The 18523-nt window shown below is 42.8% G+C and overlaps 1 protein-coding gene across 1 annotated transcript in view; it reads left to right on the forward strand.

Annotated features, from left to right (window-relative positions):
- The window catches only part of Ide (insulin degrading enzyme), a 116937-nt gene that overhangs the window by 45830 nt on the left and 52584 nt on the right, over window positions 1-18523 (forward strand). The window contains 6 exon segments of the mRNA XM_032891853.1: window positions 744-836; window positions 1220-1311; window positions 2744-2824; window positions 5163-5266; window positions 13570-13672; window positions 16674-16796. Of these exon segments, the coding sequence (XP_032747744.1) occupies window positions 744-836; window positions 1220-1311; window positions 2744-2824; window positions 5163-5266; window positions 13570-13672; window positions 16674-16796 (596 nt within the window).

Consider the following 18523-nt stretch of genomic DNA (forward strand, 5'->3'; position numbering starts at 1 on the left):
GGAGACATGGCTCAGTGGTTAAGAGCACTGACTGCCCTTCCAGAGGTCCTGAGTTCAGTTCCCAGCAACCACATGGTAGCTCTCCACCATCTGTAATGGGATCCAATGCCGTCTTCTGATGTGTCAGAAGAGAGTGACAGTGTACCCATGTACATTAAATACATACATACATACATACATACATACATACATACATAAATGAATAAATCTATCTTTTTAAAAAAAAGAATAAAAACCCCGCTGCCTTCAGTGCACATCCCTGCAATCCCACTTTTCTGAGTCAGAAAGGTCACTGGTTCAAGGCCAGCTTGGGCTACATCCATTGATCAAGACCAGGCTAGGCCACACACTGAAACTGTCTCAAAACAATAAAGAAAAGCTCATGATGGATTTTTCTTCCCCTAATCGTATCTTTACATGTTGTGATTTATCTACTTCAATCCATTAGATCAGAAAGGTTTAGAATCTAGGCAGGAGATGATTTCCAAAGCTCTCTCAGGACCTGTGTGAACCTTTAAATAATGTCCCATCAGAGCTGAATGTCCCGGGTTTGTAGAGTTAGAAGCATAGAACTGACTCTGCAGAGTTGTCTTTGATCTCTACCCTGTGTTCTGACTGTGTGTACCACACACATACTCCATGCACACATAGTAATAAACACAGTTTTTATTTACGTGTGTGTGTGCGGTAGAGCACTTCATGTCCATATTTAATTACATTGTCCTTTTCTTTGAATGTTGCAGGCTGGGTAAACACCCTGGTTGGGGGACAGAAGGAAGGAGCTCGAGGTTTTATGTTTTTTATCATTAATGTGGACTTAACTGAAGAAGGGTTATGTAAGTATTAATTTGATTTATTTTTAATTTCTCATGCGGTAGGAAAAAACTGTAACACTCTAATTCACATGCTTTATCCATTGTAGTTCTCATGTGGAGCCTGACCTTTGCTTGTCATAACCCTTTTCTCTTAACAATCGGTTTTGTGTTATATTGGTAAAATGTGTGTGTGGCTTTTCATTTACTGCCCCAATGTCTGTTCTGTCACATGTCCCTGAGTCCAGAGGGCTGTGTGTGGGACATTACAACCAGGCTCAGGGAGATGAGGACTCTCCGTGTTCTAAAAGGGACTATCTCCATTTAACCTGACTTACCTTAGGAGTGAGCCCGTGCTTGAAGGATTCAAGGACTGAATGGTTTTTAAGTGTGCCCCTTTTTTCCAGTACATGTTGAAGATATAATTTTGCACATGTTTCAATACATTCAGAAGCTACGTGCAGAAGGACCTCAAGAATGGGTTTTCCAAGAGTGCAAGGTACTTTTGTTTCACCAAAATTTTTCTTAAGGCGTCTATTTTTCACAAACAAACCTATGTAAACTACCGTAAGGTCCAGTTAAACCTCTGTTTCCCTATTTAAAGCCCAGAGTGTCACAATGCACAGTTGTATTCATTCAGGCTTAGGTATTGCTGTGGATTTGTTAGCTGAGGCCTGAGGTAGGGCTGAGGTACCGTGTTGCCTCTTGAGGATGAAAGCTAGCTTTCAGGGCTTTGTCACTCTCTACCCAAAGCTGCATAGAATCTGTTCACTTTAGATCTGGTGATAAAAGTGTAAAAGAAACAATAAATCGTTTCATGTATAATAATTATATTCTTCAAAGTGATTTTATTGTATGCATAGAAAGCCCCACCCCCACCCCTTTTCTGAGACAGTTTACATCTCACCATACAAACTTGGCTGGCCTCGAATCCACAGGCTCTCCCCTTGCCTCTTCTTCTCTGGTGCTGGTATTAAAGGCTTAGATCATCACAGCTGGCTTTTTTTTTTTTTTTTTTTTTAAATATATAAGCCTGAAGTATTTGTCTTTCAAACTTTATTATTTTTATTTATTATTATTATTATTTTTTTAAGACAGGGTTTCTCTGTGCAGTCCTGGCTGTCCTGGATCTAGCTTTGTAGACCAGGCAGGCCTTGAACTCAGAGATCCACCTGTCTCTGCCTCCAGAGTGTTGAGATTAAAGGCATGAGACACCACAGCCTGGCTCTGTTTAAAACTTTTAAAAGCTTCTTTTAAAATGGATTAAAGAAATACTTTAAATATAAAGAGATATCAAAATTCTGAGATGTATTTTGGATCAGATAGCTCTTTCCCACTGGTGCTGTAGATCCCGCGGTAGACTTGGTACACATTAGGTCCCAGCCCAAGGAACAGCCTGTTAAACTTGGCAAAAATGTAATGTATAATTATACCTGTGGAAATTATGACAGTGATTTCTAACGTGGCAGCAACAGGCCCTTAAGTCATCATACTAGAAGTTTCGGGTTTCACAGTTTTCTGACACCTTGACTAGTGGTAGGTATAGATTTAAAAAAAAAAAAAACAACAACAAAAAACCCCCCAAAACCATAGTCTTTTGCTGTGTCATCCAGGCCAGCTTGAACGTCTAATCCTCCTGCTTCAACCTCCTGAAGTGCTAGAATTCCAAACGTGTGCCCTCATGCCCAGGCATGGCACCTCTCAAATTGCCTGTTTATTTTTGTTTAGAATAAATTTTTGTTTACTTATTTTAAGCCCATGTTGATAAGTTTATGTTTTTCCATGTCTTATACATTCCTAAATCAACTACTGCCAGTTTTCCTAAGTGTAGTGATGATAAAATTGGAGTACAAAGTCTATAGTTCAAACGAAACACTAAAAATCTATTTCTGAATAATTGACTTACATCTATGGTTACCTTTCTGCTCTAGGACTTGAACGCTGTCGCTTTCAGGTTTAAAGATAAAGAGAGGCCACGAGGCTACACATCTAAGATTGCAGGGAAATTGCACGTAAGTTGACTTTCCTGTCACCTGTCCTGGTGTGTAGAATCTTTCAGATCCTCCATGTAACTTTCAGTGCTACACAAATGTTACAAATTGGGACTCACAAAACTTCAGGTATTTTAGCACTGGGAAACCTTTGATAATGAGATAAATTTAGAATGTTACTGCTCCTTATCCTAAAAATTACTTTCTGTAGTATTTTCATCAGGGGGGCTATCTTAGGGCTTTATTGCTGTGACCACGGCAACTCTTATGAAAGAAACCATTTAATTGGAGTAGCTTACAGTTCAGACGTTAGGCCATTTGAACATTTGAAACCTCAGAGCCCACCCCCATTGACTCACTTACTTCCTCACCAGGCCACACCTCCTAATAGTGCTACTTTCTATGGGCCTGTGTGGGTGGCCATTTTCACTCACAACACCACAGTGGGTGCTTTGCTTATTGGCCGCGCTATTGGCCGAGCTTTCAGTTCTCCATCTGTCAAGTGCTCCCTCTGTGGACATTTTATATCATCTGTTTCCCCATGTCCCATGTTACAGCTTTAGTTTGAGCTCTTTTTACTCATGGTACTGTCACAGTCTCCTTCCTCTATTCTCCACAGAAGCTTATTTTTCTCACTTAAATGATATTTTTTAAAGGCATACACCTTAAAATTATTTATTTTATCAAACACAAGGCCTTATGCAGGCTGGAGAGATGGCTCAGTCATTAAGAGCACTGACTGCTCTTCCAGAGGTCCTGAGTTCAAATCCCAGCAACCACATGGTGGCTCACAACCATCTGTAATGAGATCTGATGCCCTCTTCTGGTGTGTCTGAAGACAGCGACAGTGTACTTATATATAATAAATGAATAAATCTTTAAAAAAAAAAAGGCCTTATGCATACTAGGTAGCACTCTAAAACTGAACTATACCTCCAGCCCCTTGGTGGGTTTTGAAAACTAAATTCAGATAGTTTTATTCTTCTTTAAAATTCTCCTATGGTTTTCCCTTAGCGTTGTAAGATCCAGAGCATCCTTGGCCTACTAGGAAATTCCAGAGGTGCCGGGTTCTCAGGCCACATTCCTAGCCACTCTGCAGCCTCCCTTTCCAGTCCCATGTCACGCTCTAGCTGTAATAGTCTGACTAGTTTCCACACATTAATCATAGCACCCTCCCTTCTACACTGTAGCAGTAGCAGTTGACGCCATGGCCTCTTACGGGGTCGGTGGGCTGTACCGCTGTCTTAAAACACTCTGAGTTGCTTAGGTCTTGAGCTCACTTTGTAGCTCTGGAAGGCCTTGAACTACAGTCCTCCGGCCTCAGCCTCCTGAGCGGCTGTTGTGACAGGCTTGTACCATTAGATTGGCTGTGCATTTTGCATTCGCTGTTGACTGTATATGAAATACGTCTCTGGCGTTTGCATCTCCTTATCATAGATGGCTTTCAGGAAGATCTTCCCTGGCCTCCCAAATTGAAACAATGCCCCTGCCTCAGCTTCTCTTATTTCCTTCACAGTACCTATTATTAATATGACACCATTTTTTTTTTATTGTGCCACTTACAATGCATATTCCCAGAGAGCAGGAACTTCATGTGTCTTTCTACCTTTTGCCCCCAGTACATGAAGCAGTATCTAGAAAAGCTGTCCAAGGTTTCATAATGAACCAGTCCATCTCTGAATTTTAGAAATTACTAAAGCAATGACAAAAGCTTCTGTAATAGTTTGTACAGGAGCCAGAATATAATCCCTTTCTTTCTAAAGCTTTGTAAATGTCTGATTTTTATTCCTAGAAATTTGAGAGAATAGTTTATAAAAGCTTGTGAACTGTATATTAAAAATCCTCTAGGTGTCAGTATTTCATTATCAATTTTCTTCATTAGCAAGTGTCAGTGTTTAACCAGATAGGCTGTAGTTTTTCTTCAAAGGAAATATGAGAGCCAGATGTGGTGGCTCAGGCTTGGAGAGGGCTGAGGTAGGATTTTGAGTTCCAGGCCAGCCTGGGCTACAGAATAAGATCCTACGTCTTCACCCCACCCAGAACAACTTATCTTAGTGTCAGTAATGTAAGTATGTATGAAGATTGGCAGTGTACTTAGCAGAATCATCATGTATGAGACTTAATGATGGGGCAGGTCGGGCCTGGAAGACTTGAGGAAGGTCTGCCTAGTATGCACAGGGCCCTGGTTTAGTCCCCAACATGCCAAAAGAGAAAGGTGTGGTAGGGGACAGAACCTTGCTAACAAGGGGCATATAAAATAATAAACATAGTATATTGTATTATGTTATATATCTGCTTATGTTAATAAGGTCTGTGATAGCCTTCAAATATTAATCATTTATACTTTACTTTTTCAAAGTATTATCCCCTAAATGGAGTGCTCACAGCTGAATATTTACTGGAAGAATTTAGACCCGACTTGATAGACATGGTTCTTGATAAACTCAGACCAGAAAATGTCCGGTGAGTCATCTGCAGGTTTTACTGTTACTGAATTTTTCTCATGGTTAGAGGCTAAAAATTTATACTTGTGAATAAAACACTTTTATTTCTATGTACTTAACTTACTTTTGAGACAGGATCTCACTGTGTAGCCTTGGGTGGTCTGGTAGTTACTATGTAGATCAGGCTGGCCTTAATCTCACAAAAATATACCTGTCTCTGTTTTCAGAGTGCCGGACTATAAGTGTGCACCACCAAGACAGGCCTGTGAACTTTTTAAGTCAGGTATGATTGCAAGCCTGTCCTGATGGTGCTCACCCATAAGTCCAGCACTTGGCAAGCAAACATTCAAGGCCAGCCTCAATTACATAGTGAGTTTGAGGCTAACCTGGGTCACATGAAACCTCTCAAAATACCACAAACAAACAAGCAAGTTGATTGCACGGGTAGAGTGTGGTATAATGACAACAGCAAGCTTCAGCCATCCGCCCTCAGTCCACGGTCAGTCTCAGCTGTAGCCCTGCTCCCTCCTCCCTTCTCCTTAAAGTCCAGTGGTAGAAATAAATAAAAGAAAAACCAAGCCGATTCAGACTCCGCTTCCCTATGCTCTTAGCCTCTCATAGCAGGGAGTGCAAGAGTCTCCCACCAGGCGAGGGGTCAGACAGCCATGTATACACAGGCCGGGTGTCCTCTCACCCAGCACAGCGATGACACTGTCCATGTGTAGCCAGAATTTAGTTGAGTATTTTATTTAGTGATGAAATGGAGAATATGTTCAGATTAGTGTGATTATTATCAGATCATGTTAAGTGTTAATACAATGCCTTAGGGTTTTTTCTCAAAAAAATACATTAAGGGTCAAAGTTTAGAAATTTTTCTCAGTGAAAATATGTTATAAGATCATACAGAGATTAAATGTTTTTGTGTATACAATCATAACATATTATAGTCTATCTTGTGTTGTTTCTTTTTTTAAAAAGAATTATTTATTTTATGTATATGAGCACACTGTTGCTGTCTTCAGACACACCAGAAGAGGGCATCGATTCCATTACAGATGGTTGTGAGCCATCATGTGGTTGCTGGGAATTGAACTCAGGACCTCTGGAAGAGCAGTCAGTGCTTTTAACCTTTGACCTATCTCCCCAGCCCAGTTTCTTTGTTTTTAAGATCTATTTTGATTTAATTTATTTGTGTCTTTGTGTCGTGTGTGCCACATGTGTGAGGGTAGTCTTGGAAGTCAGAGGGAATTGGATCTCCTGTAGCTTAAGTTACAGGCCATTTTCAGTCACCCAGTGTGGGTGCTGTGAGCTGAGCTTAAGTTCCCCAGAAGAAATCCAAGTTTCCTTAACCACTGCACTATCTCTCTAGCCTGAGTTCTGTATTTTGAAGGGTGTGTGTGTGTGCGTGTGTGTGTATGTGTGTGTGTGTGTCTCATTTTATAGCCTTGACTGGCTTATAAATGCTGTGTAAATCAGACTGGCTTCAAAGCTGCATGGTTCCTCTCACCTCTCCCTCCTAAGAACCAGAATTACAGGCATGCACAACCATACCAGACTGTTTGAGACAGCCTCCCTCCCATGGTCCAGGCTGGCCAGCAACTCACTATGTAAATGAGGATAATTATGGCCCCTACGCCGGCCTCCTGCCTTCATCTTCTGGGCGCTGAGGTCACATGTGTGCACTTGCCTGGCTCCTGTTCTAAGGCCATGGCTGTTGTCTAATCCTCAACTACTCAACATCTGATTGTGACATGGAAAAATCTTACTCAAAATCTCGTTGTTAAAGAAGCTAAGATATACGAGCTAGTCACCCATATGCTTTCAGCGGCAGATAATTCACGTAAATACTGAAGAATGGAAAAGTCAGTAACTTTCCTTTTTTTCCGAATCTAAAGTTGACAAATACTAATGCAACTGAAGTTGCTCGTTCCTAGACAGGGATGAGGTAGAGTCTTCATGAATCAGATGCTATCATTGATGTAGCAGGAGGTGTAGGCTGTGAGGTCAGACTCCTAAACTCCACTGCATCTCTGTACATAGCAACACAGAAAATGTTAAAGTATTTATTAAAAGCAACAAAACTGTAAAATACTTAGGCATTTAACCCAAAGTTAAACAAGACCTCCACACAGAAACTACAGAACATCAGGATATGGTGGCAAGTTTGAGGTTAGCCTGGGGTATATAGTGAGTTTGAGGTCAGCATGGGGTATAGAGCAGGGCCCCACAATGTATCAGCAAGTAAACGTGCACTCCGTGCACGCCTGGCAATCCAATTTCAACCCTGGAACCCACATTCAGGTGGCTCCCAAAGTTCTTCTGGTCATACATGCACAATGTAGCAGTACCCACCACATACATGGCATGTTCACACACACACACACACACACACTGACACAGGAGAGAGAGAGAGAGAGAGAGAGAGAGAGAGAGAGAGAGAGAGAGAGAGAGAAAGAGAGACCTGAAAAAACTCATAGCTTATATTGCTGCTTAAAGTCAGTACCAGCGTTTTTGGGAGTGCATGTATTAGAGCCTTTACTTGTGATTAAATTGCATGTTCCTAAATTTGCTATCTTGTGCAATTAGACTTTAAGACTTCTCTGATTGCTGTCACTGTAACTGCACCAGGTCACTAAGGAAGTGCAGAACAGCCTAGGATAATCTTGCTAGTTGCCAGGCAGGAACTATGTTGCTCAAAGGTACATTTCACTTTTTAAAATCCCGCTGAGACAAGTTAAATATTGCACCTGGGGAAGGAAATGCTCAGAGTGGAAAGAACGTGAGAGGTTATTTAATGTGACCCCTCAGTGTGCTGCTCTTACTCTGTACTGCCTAAATAATCTCCATCCCGGTCTAAATTCCTTGGATGAGCGGGAGCTCGTCAATGGTAAGGTAGAGAAGTTTCTTTTGAGTGTTGATACTGTTTGCTGGTCAGTGGGTTCCGCCTGTGTCTAGTTCATCCTCACCTCATGCTTGAGCAGTTGGTGTCTGTGTCATACTCTGTCACTGTGCAGCAAAAAGGGTCTTTGCTGTGCTCCTAGTTTAAGTCGTAAATAATTCTATTAATTGGGACTTGTTATTCATGATGAATCCACTCAGGACCTGTCTTCTTGTCTATTTCATAGCTTAAGCATTGGCTGTAGAATTCTCAGTAGTCTGTGCTTAATCTACTGGTTTATAGTGTTCAGGTCCCGTTCCTTTTTCTTTAAAAACATGAGTATTTGCCCATCTCTAGTGCCCTGCCTCTTTTCATATCCTCCAGGCTTTTCCAAGAGACAGAGAGCTGTGGCTGTTGTGTTTGCTATTTCCTTGTATGCAGAGAACACATGGTCTGTGCCTGGGGCTGGGATTATGTCTGACCTCCTATCTTGGGCTTAAGCTTTCTTCTGTTTTTGGTTCATCTGCACAGTGTACAGGTCCAGGGTGTTTTCCAAAGATAGTTTATTTAGTAAGAGAGAAATAGTCTCTTAACACGGAATTAGCTTAGCACAGTTTGCTTTAAGCCATGCATTCTATTAAGTATGCATTTATTTCCTCTAGATAGGAACTGTGTTTATCTTTGCAGAATTCAAGCTGGTATGGTAAGCGTTCAAGAAAAGTTGACTGACTTTTCCTCTAGCTTTCAGCTTATTTTTCTTTTCTTGCTTGATTCCTTCTTAGTTTAAGAAACACATCTGCGGACTGGCGGCAGGGTTCTGTGGTTAAGAAGATGCAGCACACAGACAGACAGACACACATTCCAGCACTTGTCACGATCCGGGGTCTCCTCAGCACTTTTCTTCTGTTGTGATTTTTTGATTTTATTTCGTCAATACAATTTTTATTTGTTTGACATTTATCTTTTAAAAATCTAGATTGTGGGGTTGCGGGTGTAGCAGAGTGCATGTACTTAGCGTGTATGAGGCGTATGAGGCCCTGGGTTCATTCCCAGCCCCAGAAACAGAAACCTAACTGTTTATGAAATTGTAGAAGTCCACTAGTTGGAGAAGTAAGTTAACCCAAATGAATCTCCTTTGGAGGAAAAATAATGAAACCGAAGCCTGCAGAGGCTAAATTGCTAATTTAGATCTTCACCGAGACTTTGGCAAGACTTCAAAGAACGAGAGGCAGTGTATCTGCCACATCCAGGTTTCCACTTTCCAGGCTGGACTCATGTCTTTAGAGTAACTGGATTCGACACAGTTGCCCGGGAGGCCGCTTTCTAGTCTTCTGTTGTCTTCTTTTTCTCTCAGGCATCAATTACAAAAGTCTCACAAGAAGTCACTCCCTAGAAACCATAATGTCCTTTAATGTATGTAGTTAGGGCCCCCACCCCTCACACTTATTAAACATAGATCCTTTTCTCATACCATATAACTTAATATAGTTTCCCTCCCTCTTCTTCCAGTTCTTCCCCACCTCCTCTCTCATCTGGATCCATTCTCTCTCTCTCTCTTATTGGAAAAGAACAGGCATTTAGGAGATGACAACCCAACATAATAAAATGAAATACAATAAAATAAAACAAAAACCATCATGTCAAAGTTGGATAAAACAAGATAACAGACAAACGAAACGAAAGAGTCAAAGAGAAGGCACTAGAATCAGAGACTCTCGTTCACACATTCAGGAGTCTGGCTGAAGTATTCTGCATTTGTTCCCGTCTGCCTCAGGAGGACGCGTCTCTGATGATGGCTGAATAAGGCACTGATGCATTAGACTTGTTCTATTGTTATGTTTTCCTTTAAAGACCAGTAGTAGTATTTACTTTTGCCCCAGGTCTCTGGACTATCTAGACTTTGGTTCTTGGCCATCCAAGCAATGTCAGGAATGGGTTCCATCTCATGGAGTGGGCCTTAAATCAAATCAGACATGGGTTGGTTACTCCCACAAGGTTTGTGACACCTTTGCCCTAGCATATTTTACAGGTAGGACAGATTGTAGAGCAAAGGTTTTGTGGTTGGGTTGGTGTTTACTTTTCTCTTTCGGTAGCCAGCAGAGTGCCTTTCCATGTCATCGACACTAGAATATTGGGGCAAAGGTTCTGTGTAGGCACCAGCTCTACCTCCAGAGTTGTGTGGGTGTTGTCTTCAGGAATGGAGAGCAACCTATTGTCGTTGCCACAGCCTGGGTTGTTTGGGAATTTCCATGGAACACTTTCGGACAATTCAATTGAACGAAACCCAATTCTGGCACTGGGAGCTTTGTTTAATAACAAGTGACAGTCAGGAGGTGTCTGTCTCCCTCATTATTTAGAGACTTCATTGGGATTGCCTTCCTGTCTATAGGAAGTTTCCACTGTACTACATTTCCATACTGCCCTGTAATGCTCTTGAATTCCAGCTGTCTTCCCCTTCATTCTCTCCCTCCATTCCATCTCCCCTCCCCCTTCCCGCCTAATCCTCCTTTTCTCCAGTCCTCCACTGGGGGTGGCATGTGCTTACCATAGAGTGCTTGTGGAGGTCAGAGGACAGCTTGATGGAGTCAGTTCTCCTTACTTTTACATGGGTTCCAGGGATGAAATTCAGGCTGCCTGACTTGTGCAGCACCTGCTTCTCCCTGCTGAGATTCCTTATGGCCCTGAGGGAGCAAGAACTGTCAACATACACCATTTCCTTGTGGACATCCTAACAGCTCTTTGATCTCTTAAGCGCTAACTCTTGTGTTTTTGTGGAATTCCTTCCTTCTTATTTAGCTTGTTTTCTGGAATTGATCGTGATCAAATGCAGGTAGACCAGTCCAGATTGGCAAACAGGTGAATTGACTGATTAGTGCCTGCCTCAAAGACGGTTGATAAAGGCAAGTACATTTGTTCTGCAGAATGAATTAAAAATAGAAGGTAATTCAGACAGGTAGCCATCGCTGTTTTGAAAGTCCAATAAGGAGTGTGCAGTGGAAATCATGGTTCTGAGCTAGGAAAATGGCTTAGCGGTTAAAGTGCTTGCTAGAACCATGTAAGTCACAGGCGGCCTTGGAGGCCACTTGTAATTCCAGGCTTGGAGGAAGAGCCAGGGAGTCCTTAGGCAATCTAGCTAGGGAGACTAGCGGAATTGACGAGCTCTGGGTTTGCTTGAGTGATCTGCCTTAGTGAATAAAGTGGAGGAGCATTGAGGACAATTTGCATGTCACCTTGGACTGTCACACTCCTGAATCACCACCTCTCCTCAGACTGCCACATGCATGCATCACCGCCCCCACCCCCACCATAACCCACACACACACTTGATACATGAAAATGGAAAGAGAAATGGAGATTCTGACGGTGAATAGGATTGAGCAGATGGGTGTGTTGACGGCAGCACTAGGCATTCAGCTGCGAGGGCAGCATTCAGAGGCTCCAACCAAGTACCTGAGAGGACTGATGGAATAAGTGCTGACATAGACCTAGTTATCGAGTTGGACTCAGTGGGCTGAATGTGCTGAGGGAATGTAGTGATTCCAGTTTAAATAGGTGCGAGGCAGGTAAGACGAGCTTACAGAAATTTGCTGGTAAAAGACTCTTGCTCTTCTCTCCTTCTCCCCCGTGGTGCCTGACATCAGACCCACTGCATCTTTCATGGTAGACAAGTGCCCCGCTATTGCCCTGTCTCCTCAGCCCAGCGAGTCTTACATGGTCTGTCTTTGGGCATTCTGCCTGCACTCTGCCTCCTTGCATCAGTCACTTTCTCATGCTGTGTTAAAACGCCATGGCCAAGGAAACCTACAGAAGGGAGAGTGTGTTTGGCTTATTCTTCCAGTACAGACCATCATGGCAGGCAAACGTGGTGGTGGGGGGAGAAGTGGTGAGCTCACAGCATGAACCACAAATGTAGGGGGTGGGCGGGGGAGCAAACTAGAAGCAGCATTAGTCCTGAATGTTTCTAAACCCAACCCTAGTGAAATACATCCTCCAGCAAAACCACACTTCCTACACCTCGCCCAAACAGGGCTGCCAACCAGGGATTGTGTATACAAATGCCCAAGACTAGAGAGAACTTTCTCATTCAAAACATCATGCTTCTTGACTACCCCCATTTGAAGTCTTTTCTAGGAAATTTCTGGTGTCTCATCAAAGATAGATCTTAATAGGCCAAGATAGGAATTTCTCCTTGTTCCTTCTCCCCCAGCATCAGGAAGACCAGTGTGCATGATGTAGATAAATTTGGTGTTAGTTTCTGGTAGGAAAAGAACACAGAACAGAGCCAGGTGACGGTGGCACAAGTCTTTAATCCCAGTACTCAGGAGGCAGAGGCAAGTGGATCTCTGATTTCAAGGCCAGCCTGGTCTACAGAGTGAGTTCCAGGACAGCCAGGGCTACACAGAGAAGCCCTGTCTTTGGAGTTGGGGGACGGGGTATGTTGGTCATCGAACAGACACATGACAAGTTAGCAAAGATTGCTTTGGGTTTGCCAGGGAAGGAACAGCCTCGATGTTTTAATTCTGTGCTAAGGATTGAATCTATAGCCTCACATCTGCTAGTCGTGGATTCCACACTGAGCTGTGCTCCAGCCCACATGTGAAGTCTGTGTGATCATTAGATGGACCTACATTCTTAGCTGTTAAACGCTAAGCTCGAGCTATCCTGGGAAGGAACACACTTCTGTAAGGATCATTTCTTAATAGCGTTGATTTTGTTGCTGTTAGAGTCTAGCTATGTAGATAAGGCTAGCGTCCAACTCAGCTGGGATCACAAGCGCCATATCCCCATCCTTGTTCTATTTTTTCCCTAGCTGTTCTTTTAAATTAGGGAATAGCATGCCTAGACAAAATCTCTCCTATAGCTGCCCTGTTTTGCACTAAAATCAGTGGGCTGTGAACAGAGGATAATGGGACCGTGCTCAGAAGCCTGTGCACGTGCTGACAGTTGATTGGCTTTTAAGAGGTCCCAGGTGGTTTTTTGTCAACTTGACACAAGCTAGGGTCATCTGAAAAAGGGGAACTTCAATAGAGAAAATGCCTTTTTCAGATGGGGTTATATTCAAGTCAGAGGGCTGGTTTCTTGCCTGATGTTGATGTGGGTGTAGGGTGTTGGACCAGTAAGCAGTGGTTAGTTGTGATTGAAAAGCAAGCAGAGGGGGCCATGAGGGCCAGTGTGTAAGCAGCATTTCTCCATGGTTCTGATTCCGTTCCTGCCCTAGGTTCCTGCCCTGACATCCCTCAGTGAAGCACTGAGCAGAAGATGGAATGCACCCTTTCTTTCCCAGCATGCTTTTGGTTTATCACAGCAACAGAAAGCAAATTAGGACCTGGTTCAATGCATTCTTGAACATTGTTTACATTTTCATTGGTCAAAGTCTATACATATGATATAGGTATCATAGGTTTACAGCCTTGTTTCTGTTTGTGTTCTCCATCTGTCTCTAGGGTGGCAATAGTTTCTAAATCATTTGAAGGGAAAACTGACCGCACAGAGCACTGGTATGGAACCCAGTACAAGCAAGAAGCTATCCCGGAGGACGTCATTCAGGTAGGACTAAGTCACCTGCGATTCAGCCTGAGGTGGGAACCATGAGAACAAGGGCTCCCTTGATCCTAGGCTAAGCCCCAGGGTGCAGAGAGTGCTGGTCCACCACTGTGCACATTGTCCTGGGAAGAGTGAGGGAGGAGCTAGAGAGCCAGAAGGCAGGGTTTTTCATGAAGTGATGGTGCACTCTGGCACTTTCCTGTGTGTCTAGTAAACCACCAGCGCTACAAAACAGACTCCCAGCTTTAGGATCCAAGCACTGCATGCTGTGAGCAGAGCTGCACAGGCCAGGAAGGCAAGAGGCGAGGAAGCAGGGCCAGGGAGCTGGCAGTGCTGCTGTAGTCCATGCTGGCGTGCACACTGGCTTGCTTTCAGGAAGCATATTTTGCCCTCACTGTCTGGTTGGTTGCTCTTGTTGTCAACAGAAGAGAGTTGTGATTTATTTCCAAGCAGCTGTGTTGAGAGTGCATTTTACCACATTCATCAGTGGTCGAGGCTTTGCTTAGCTTCATAGAATCTTTTTCTGGGTTGCCTTGTTGACTGTGGATTACTCAAAAGAAAACATTACAAGTAATGAACCTTTCTCTTTTTTTAATTTAATTTTTATTTGATATGCATTGGTGTTTTGTCTGCATGTATGTCTGTATGAGGACATCAGAACCCCTGTAACTGGAGTTACAGGCAGTTGTGAGCCACCATGTAGTTGCTGGGAATTGAACCTGAGTCCTCCAGAAGACCAGCCAGTATTCTGAGCCATCTCTCCAGCCCAAACTTTCTTTTTCAATGATGACATAATAAAATAAATTTTTTTTTTTCTTTTTGGGGCTGGGGACCGAACCCAGAGCCTTGCGCTTGCTAGGCAAGCGCTCTACCACTGAACTAAATCCCCAACCCCCATAAAATAAATTTTAAGTTCTGTGTATATAGTATGTTTGTGGAGATCCTAGGACAACTTCGTGTAGCCTTTTCTCTCCTTCTGTCTCCACATGGGTTCTAGGGATGGATGACAGGTGTCCAGGCTGGTGTAGCCAGTGCCCGATGAGCCAAGTCTCTGGTCTTAAAAACATAAAGAAGAGAAATAATCTAAGAAAAAAATATATCACTGATACTTCAGGGATCTCTGACATTATGCTGCCTTCAGGGTGTAACTAAGTCCATATTCTTAAACTGAGGAAAACTCATCTTTCTCCAGTCAGTGCTGGGTCTGAAATAATCTGGAAACAAAGAGATACTCCCCCATGCCCCTGTTTGTTAAATCGTGACCATAAAGCCTCCTGTTTACCAAATCGAGACCGTAACAGCCTTGCCCTATAGAATTCTTTTTAAGTTTATCTGGAAGTACAGCAGGGAGAAGGCTTAGCCTCAGCTCTGCCTTCCTGGAGACTTAAGCTGCAGGTGAAAATCTTTGCTCAACTCTCTACTTTCCCCATGCCAAAAGACTACCAAGGATTGATGTGGAAATCGAATATCAGCATCTACAAAGCTTGCCCTCTTTGGGTTTTTAATAATAAAACGTCTTTTATTTGTGACCCTGAGCCTTTAACAGTCAATAAACAGTGTATAAATTAGGGTTCGACAGTCACAGACCTGAGTTCTGTCCCGCTTAGTGGCTGGAACCATTTCATGTGTCAGTCTGGTCTCGTTTTGCCCTCGTCTTGAGTTGCTGGCTCACCTAACAGTTTGCATGTCGTGAGTGTGGTGGGTTGGTGAGAGTTCTCGGTGGTTAAGGCACCTGCTGTCAAGACTGATAGCACAGGTTCAATCCCTGGAACCCACATGGTGGGTGGAAGGAGAGAACTGATTCCTACAGGCTGTCCTCCGCCCTCCACACAAGCACCATGGGTGTGTAGCTGCATACAAAAAAGTAAGTGGAGAAATTAAGAGTACAGAAGTGAAAGAAGTCTGGCTAGCCTGGATTTCAGGTCATACATGAAGGCATAACTGAAAGTGTCATTTAAATATACCTGTGTACTTGATTAGTTTTTTCTAAGATCTATTTATTTTATATATGTGAGTACACTGTAGCTGTCTTCAGACACACCAGAAGAGGGCATCAGATCCCATCACAGATGGTTGTGAGCCACCATGTGGTTGCTGGAAATTGAACTCAGGACCTCTGGAAGAGCAGTCAGTGCTCTTAACCACCGAGCCATCTCTCCAGCTCCCACTTGATTAGTTTTTAAAGAGCTAGAACGGATACGGTCCAGATTTATTTATTTATTTATTTATTTACTTATTTACTTATTTATTTATTTTTGGAGCTGGGGACCGAACCCAGGGCCTTGTGCTTGCTAGACAAGCGCTCTACCACTGAGCTAAATCCCCAACCCCCTATTTTTATTTTTTTATTAAATTATTTTATTTCTTTACATTCCAAATGTTGCCCCCCTCAGATTTTTCTTTAAGCAGCTGATTAGAAGTTGCAGAAAGAAAAAAAATGTATAGATGAGTATAAAATCTGTTAGTGCCAGAAAGATAAACTCAGGTTGCATGAGAATCCATCAGTAGATTCTGGCTGTGGCACCTTTACATACTATGGGAGAATGTCCCTGACATAGTGAACAGAGGCACCAGTTTTGTTTTTCCTTCCTTCCTTCCTTCCTTCCTTCCTTCCTTCCTTCCTTCCTTCCTTTCTTTTTACTTCATTCATTTGTAGTTTTGAGAGGGGTTCTCATTATCTAGCCCTGTCTGGCCAAGAAGTCAGCCAGGCTGATGTCTAACTGGGGATCCTCCTGCCTCAGTTTCCCGATCACTAGGATTACAGGTGTGAGCCACTGTAGATCCAGTCAAGTTACACCCTCAGTCCAAAGACGGTATTCTTTTTGATTCTTTTTTTTTTTTTTTTTTTTTTTTTTTTGGGAGCTGGGGACGGAACCCAGGGCTTTGCGCTTCCTAGGCAAGCGCTCTACCACTGAGCTAAATCCCCAACCCCCAAAGACGGTATTCTTAACTCCAGTTATATTACTAATTGCTTTCATGTGTCTGTATTTTATTATTCATTTAGAAATGGCAAAATGCTGACCTGAATGGGAAATTTAAACTTCCAACAAAGAATGAATTCATTCCTACAAATTTTGAGATTTTGGCATTAGAAAAAGATGCAACACCATACCCTGCTCTTATTAAGGTAATGTATTAAATCTGTGATTGGTTGGTTTTTTGTTTATACACGTGGGCTGGCAGTGGTGGTGTCTTCTGTGTTACCCAACTCTGGAGGGTCAAGGGATCCTCTTGCTTCAGCTCCTGAATCTCTTGTTCTGTTGGGACACGATCGCTACCATACCACAGAATCAGTGGTTTTAAAAACAAAGGCCAGACCTATTACATGGAGAAATAAAGATAATTTCTTATATTTGGAAATTTGTTAATTTAGGATTTGTTACATCCTAAGAGATGATGGAAATGCAGTAAAAGAATACAAGAAATAACATGAAGTTAAAAATGCAACAGTAAACAAACAAACAAACAAACAAACAAAAAACCACAACCAAAACTGAACAACATACCATCTAGATGATTGCTTTGCTACAGAGAAATAAAGTCAGGGCTCTAATCAAGTCAGTTGAAAGGCTCTTCTCCACATCCATTGAAGACCTGATAAGAACCGGGTTTGTGCCGCCTGGAGCAAGGTCAGGGTGAGAGGAGCCAGTCTGAAGCCTGGAAGAAACCGGTCTGACGGAGAGAGGCTGTTGGACGCACTGCTCTAAATAGGAAGATTCCGATGCTAACAGTGGCACTCTGAGCTCCTGGAGTTACAAGTAGGGGGAGAGTGAATGAGAGGGCTCCCATTTTGTTTTCAGAATGTTCCTTTCTTCATGTTGTTATTTCACACCTTGGATAAAGTTGCAAAAAAGTTGCAACAAAATTTGTAGAAAAGTCGCAACATAGTCTCGGTTCTAAACTTACAAACTAAAACTCAAGACTATAGGGGGTTAGGGATTTAGCTCAGTGGTAGAGCGCCTAGCAAGCACAAGGCCCTGGGTTCGGTCCCCAGCTCTGAAAAAAAAAACAACAAAAAAACCTCAGGACTATAGATGCTCCCTCCCTTTGGTTGTTTTTGTCTTCAGATGACCTAATATGATTGTTTAGTAACACAGAATTTCATTTATCTTAAGCAACTCCGTTATTAGTGAGACGTCTGTTTTCCTTTTAAGGTGATGTTGATGATTTGTTATGTTAAGCAAAGGGGGAACTGTTTACTGACTGCCTCTCTGGGCGAGAGCTCTACCGCTAAGCTATGTGCTAGTCCTTGTATTTTTAGACAGGGCCTTGCTATGGAGCTCAAGTGTAGCTGAGTCTAGCCTCATCCGTCCTCCCCACGTTTCCACACTGCAGGTGTGCCCCATGCCTGGCTGGGCTGTTTTTAAATGTTTTGTCTGAGTAAATTGGTGAACACATTACATCAACTACATCTCCTAGCAGAATTTCAAAGTTTAAAATAAACATTTGATAGCATTCTTGGTATAGAATGAGTGAAATAAGTTAAGGTTTTATTAAATTGTTCATCTTTGTATGTTTTCTACTCCAGCATAAGAAATTATTCTAAAACTTACCAGCTTCAAAGCCACAAAGATAAACTTTCTGAGGGTTGGGGTTCTGGTCAGGTGCTGTGTGTGGCTTTGCTCTTTGGAAGGCTGCACTAGGGCTGGAGGATTCTTTCCCAGGTACAAGTTTGTGGGTAGCAGGCCTTGGTCTTCAACATGTAGACCTCCCACCTCCATAGAGCTAGCTGTTTGACATGGCAGCTGGCTTTCCCCAGATGACTGACTGAAAGGAGAAAGTGAGTGACTAAGGCAGGAGCCGGAGCCTTAGAATTAAATGTCAGGGACAGAATGCTGTTGAGTCCGTCCATCA

The sequence above is a fragment of the Rattus rattus genome, chromosome 2 (genome assembly GCF_011064425.1).
Source record: "Rattus rattus isolate New Zealand chromosome 2, Rrattus_CSIRO_v1, whole genome shotgun sequence".
NCBI lineage: Eukaryota > Metazoa > Chordata > Mammalia > Rodentia > Muridae > Rattus > Rattus rattus.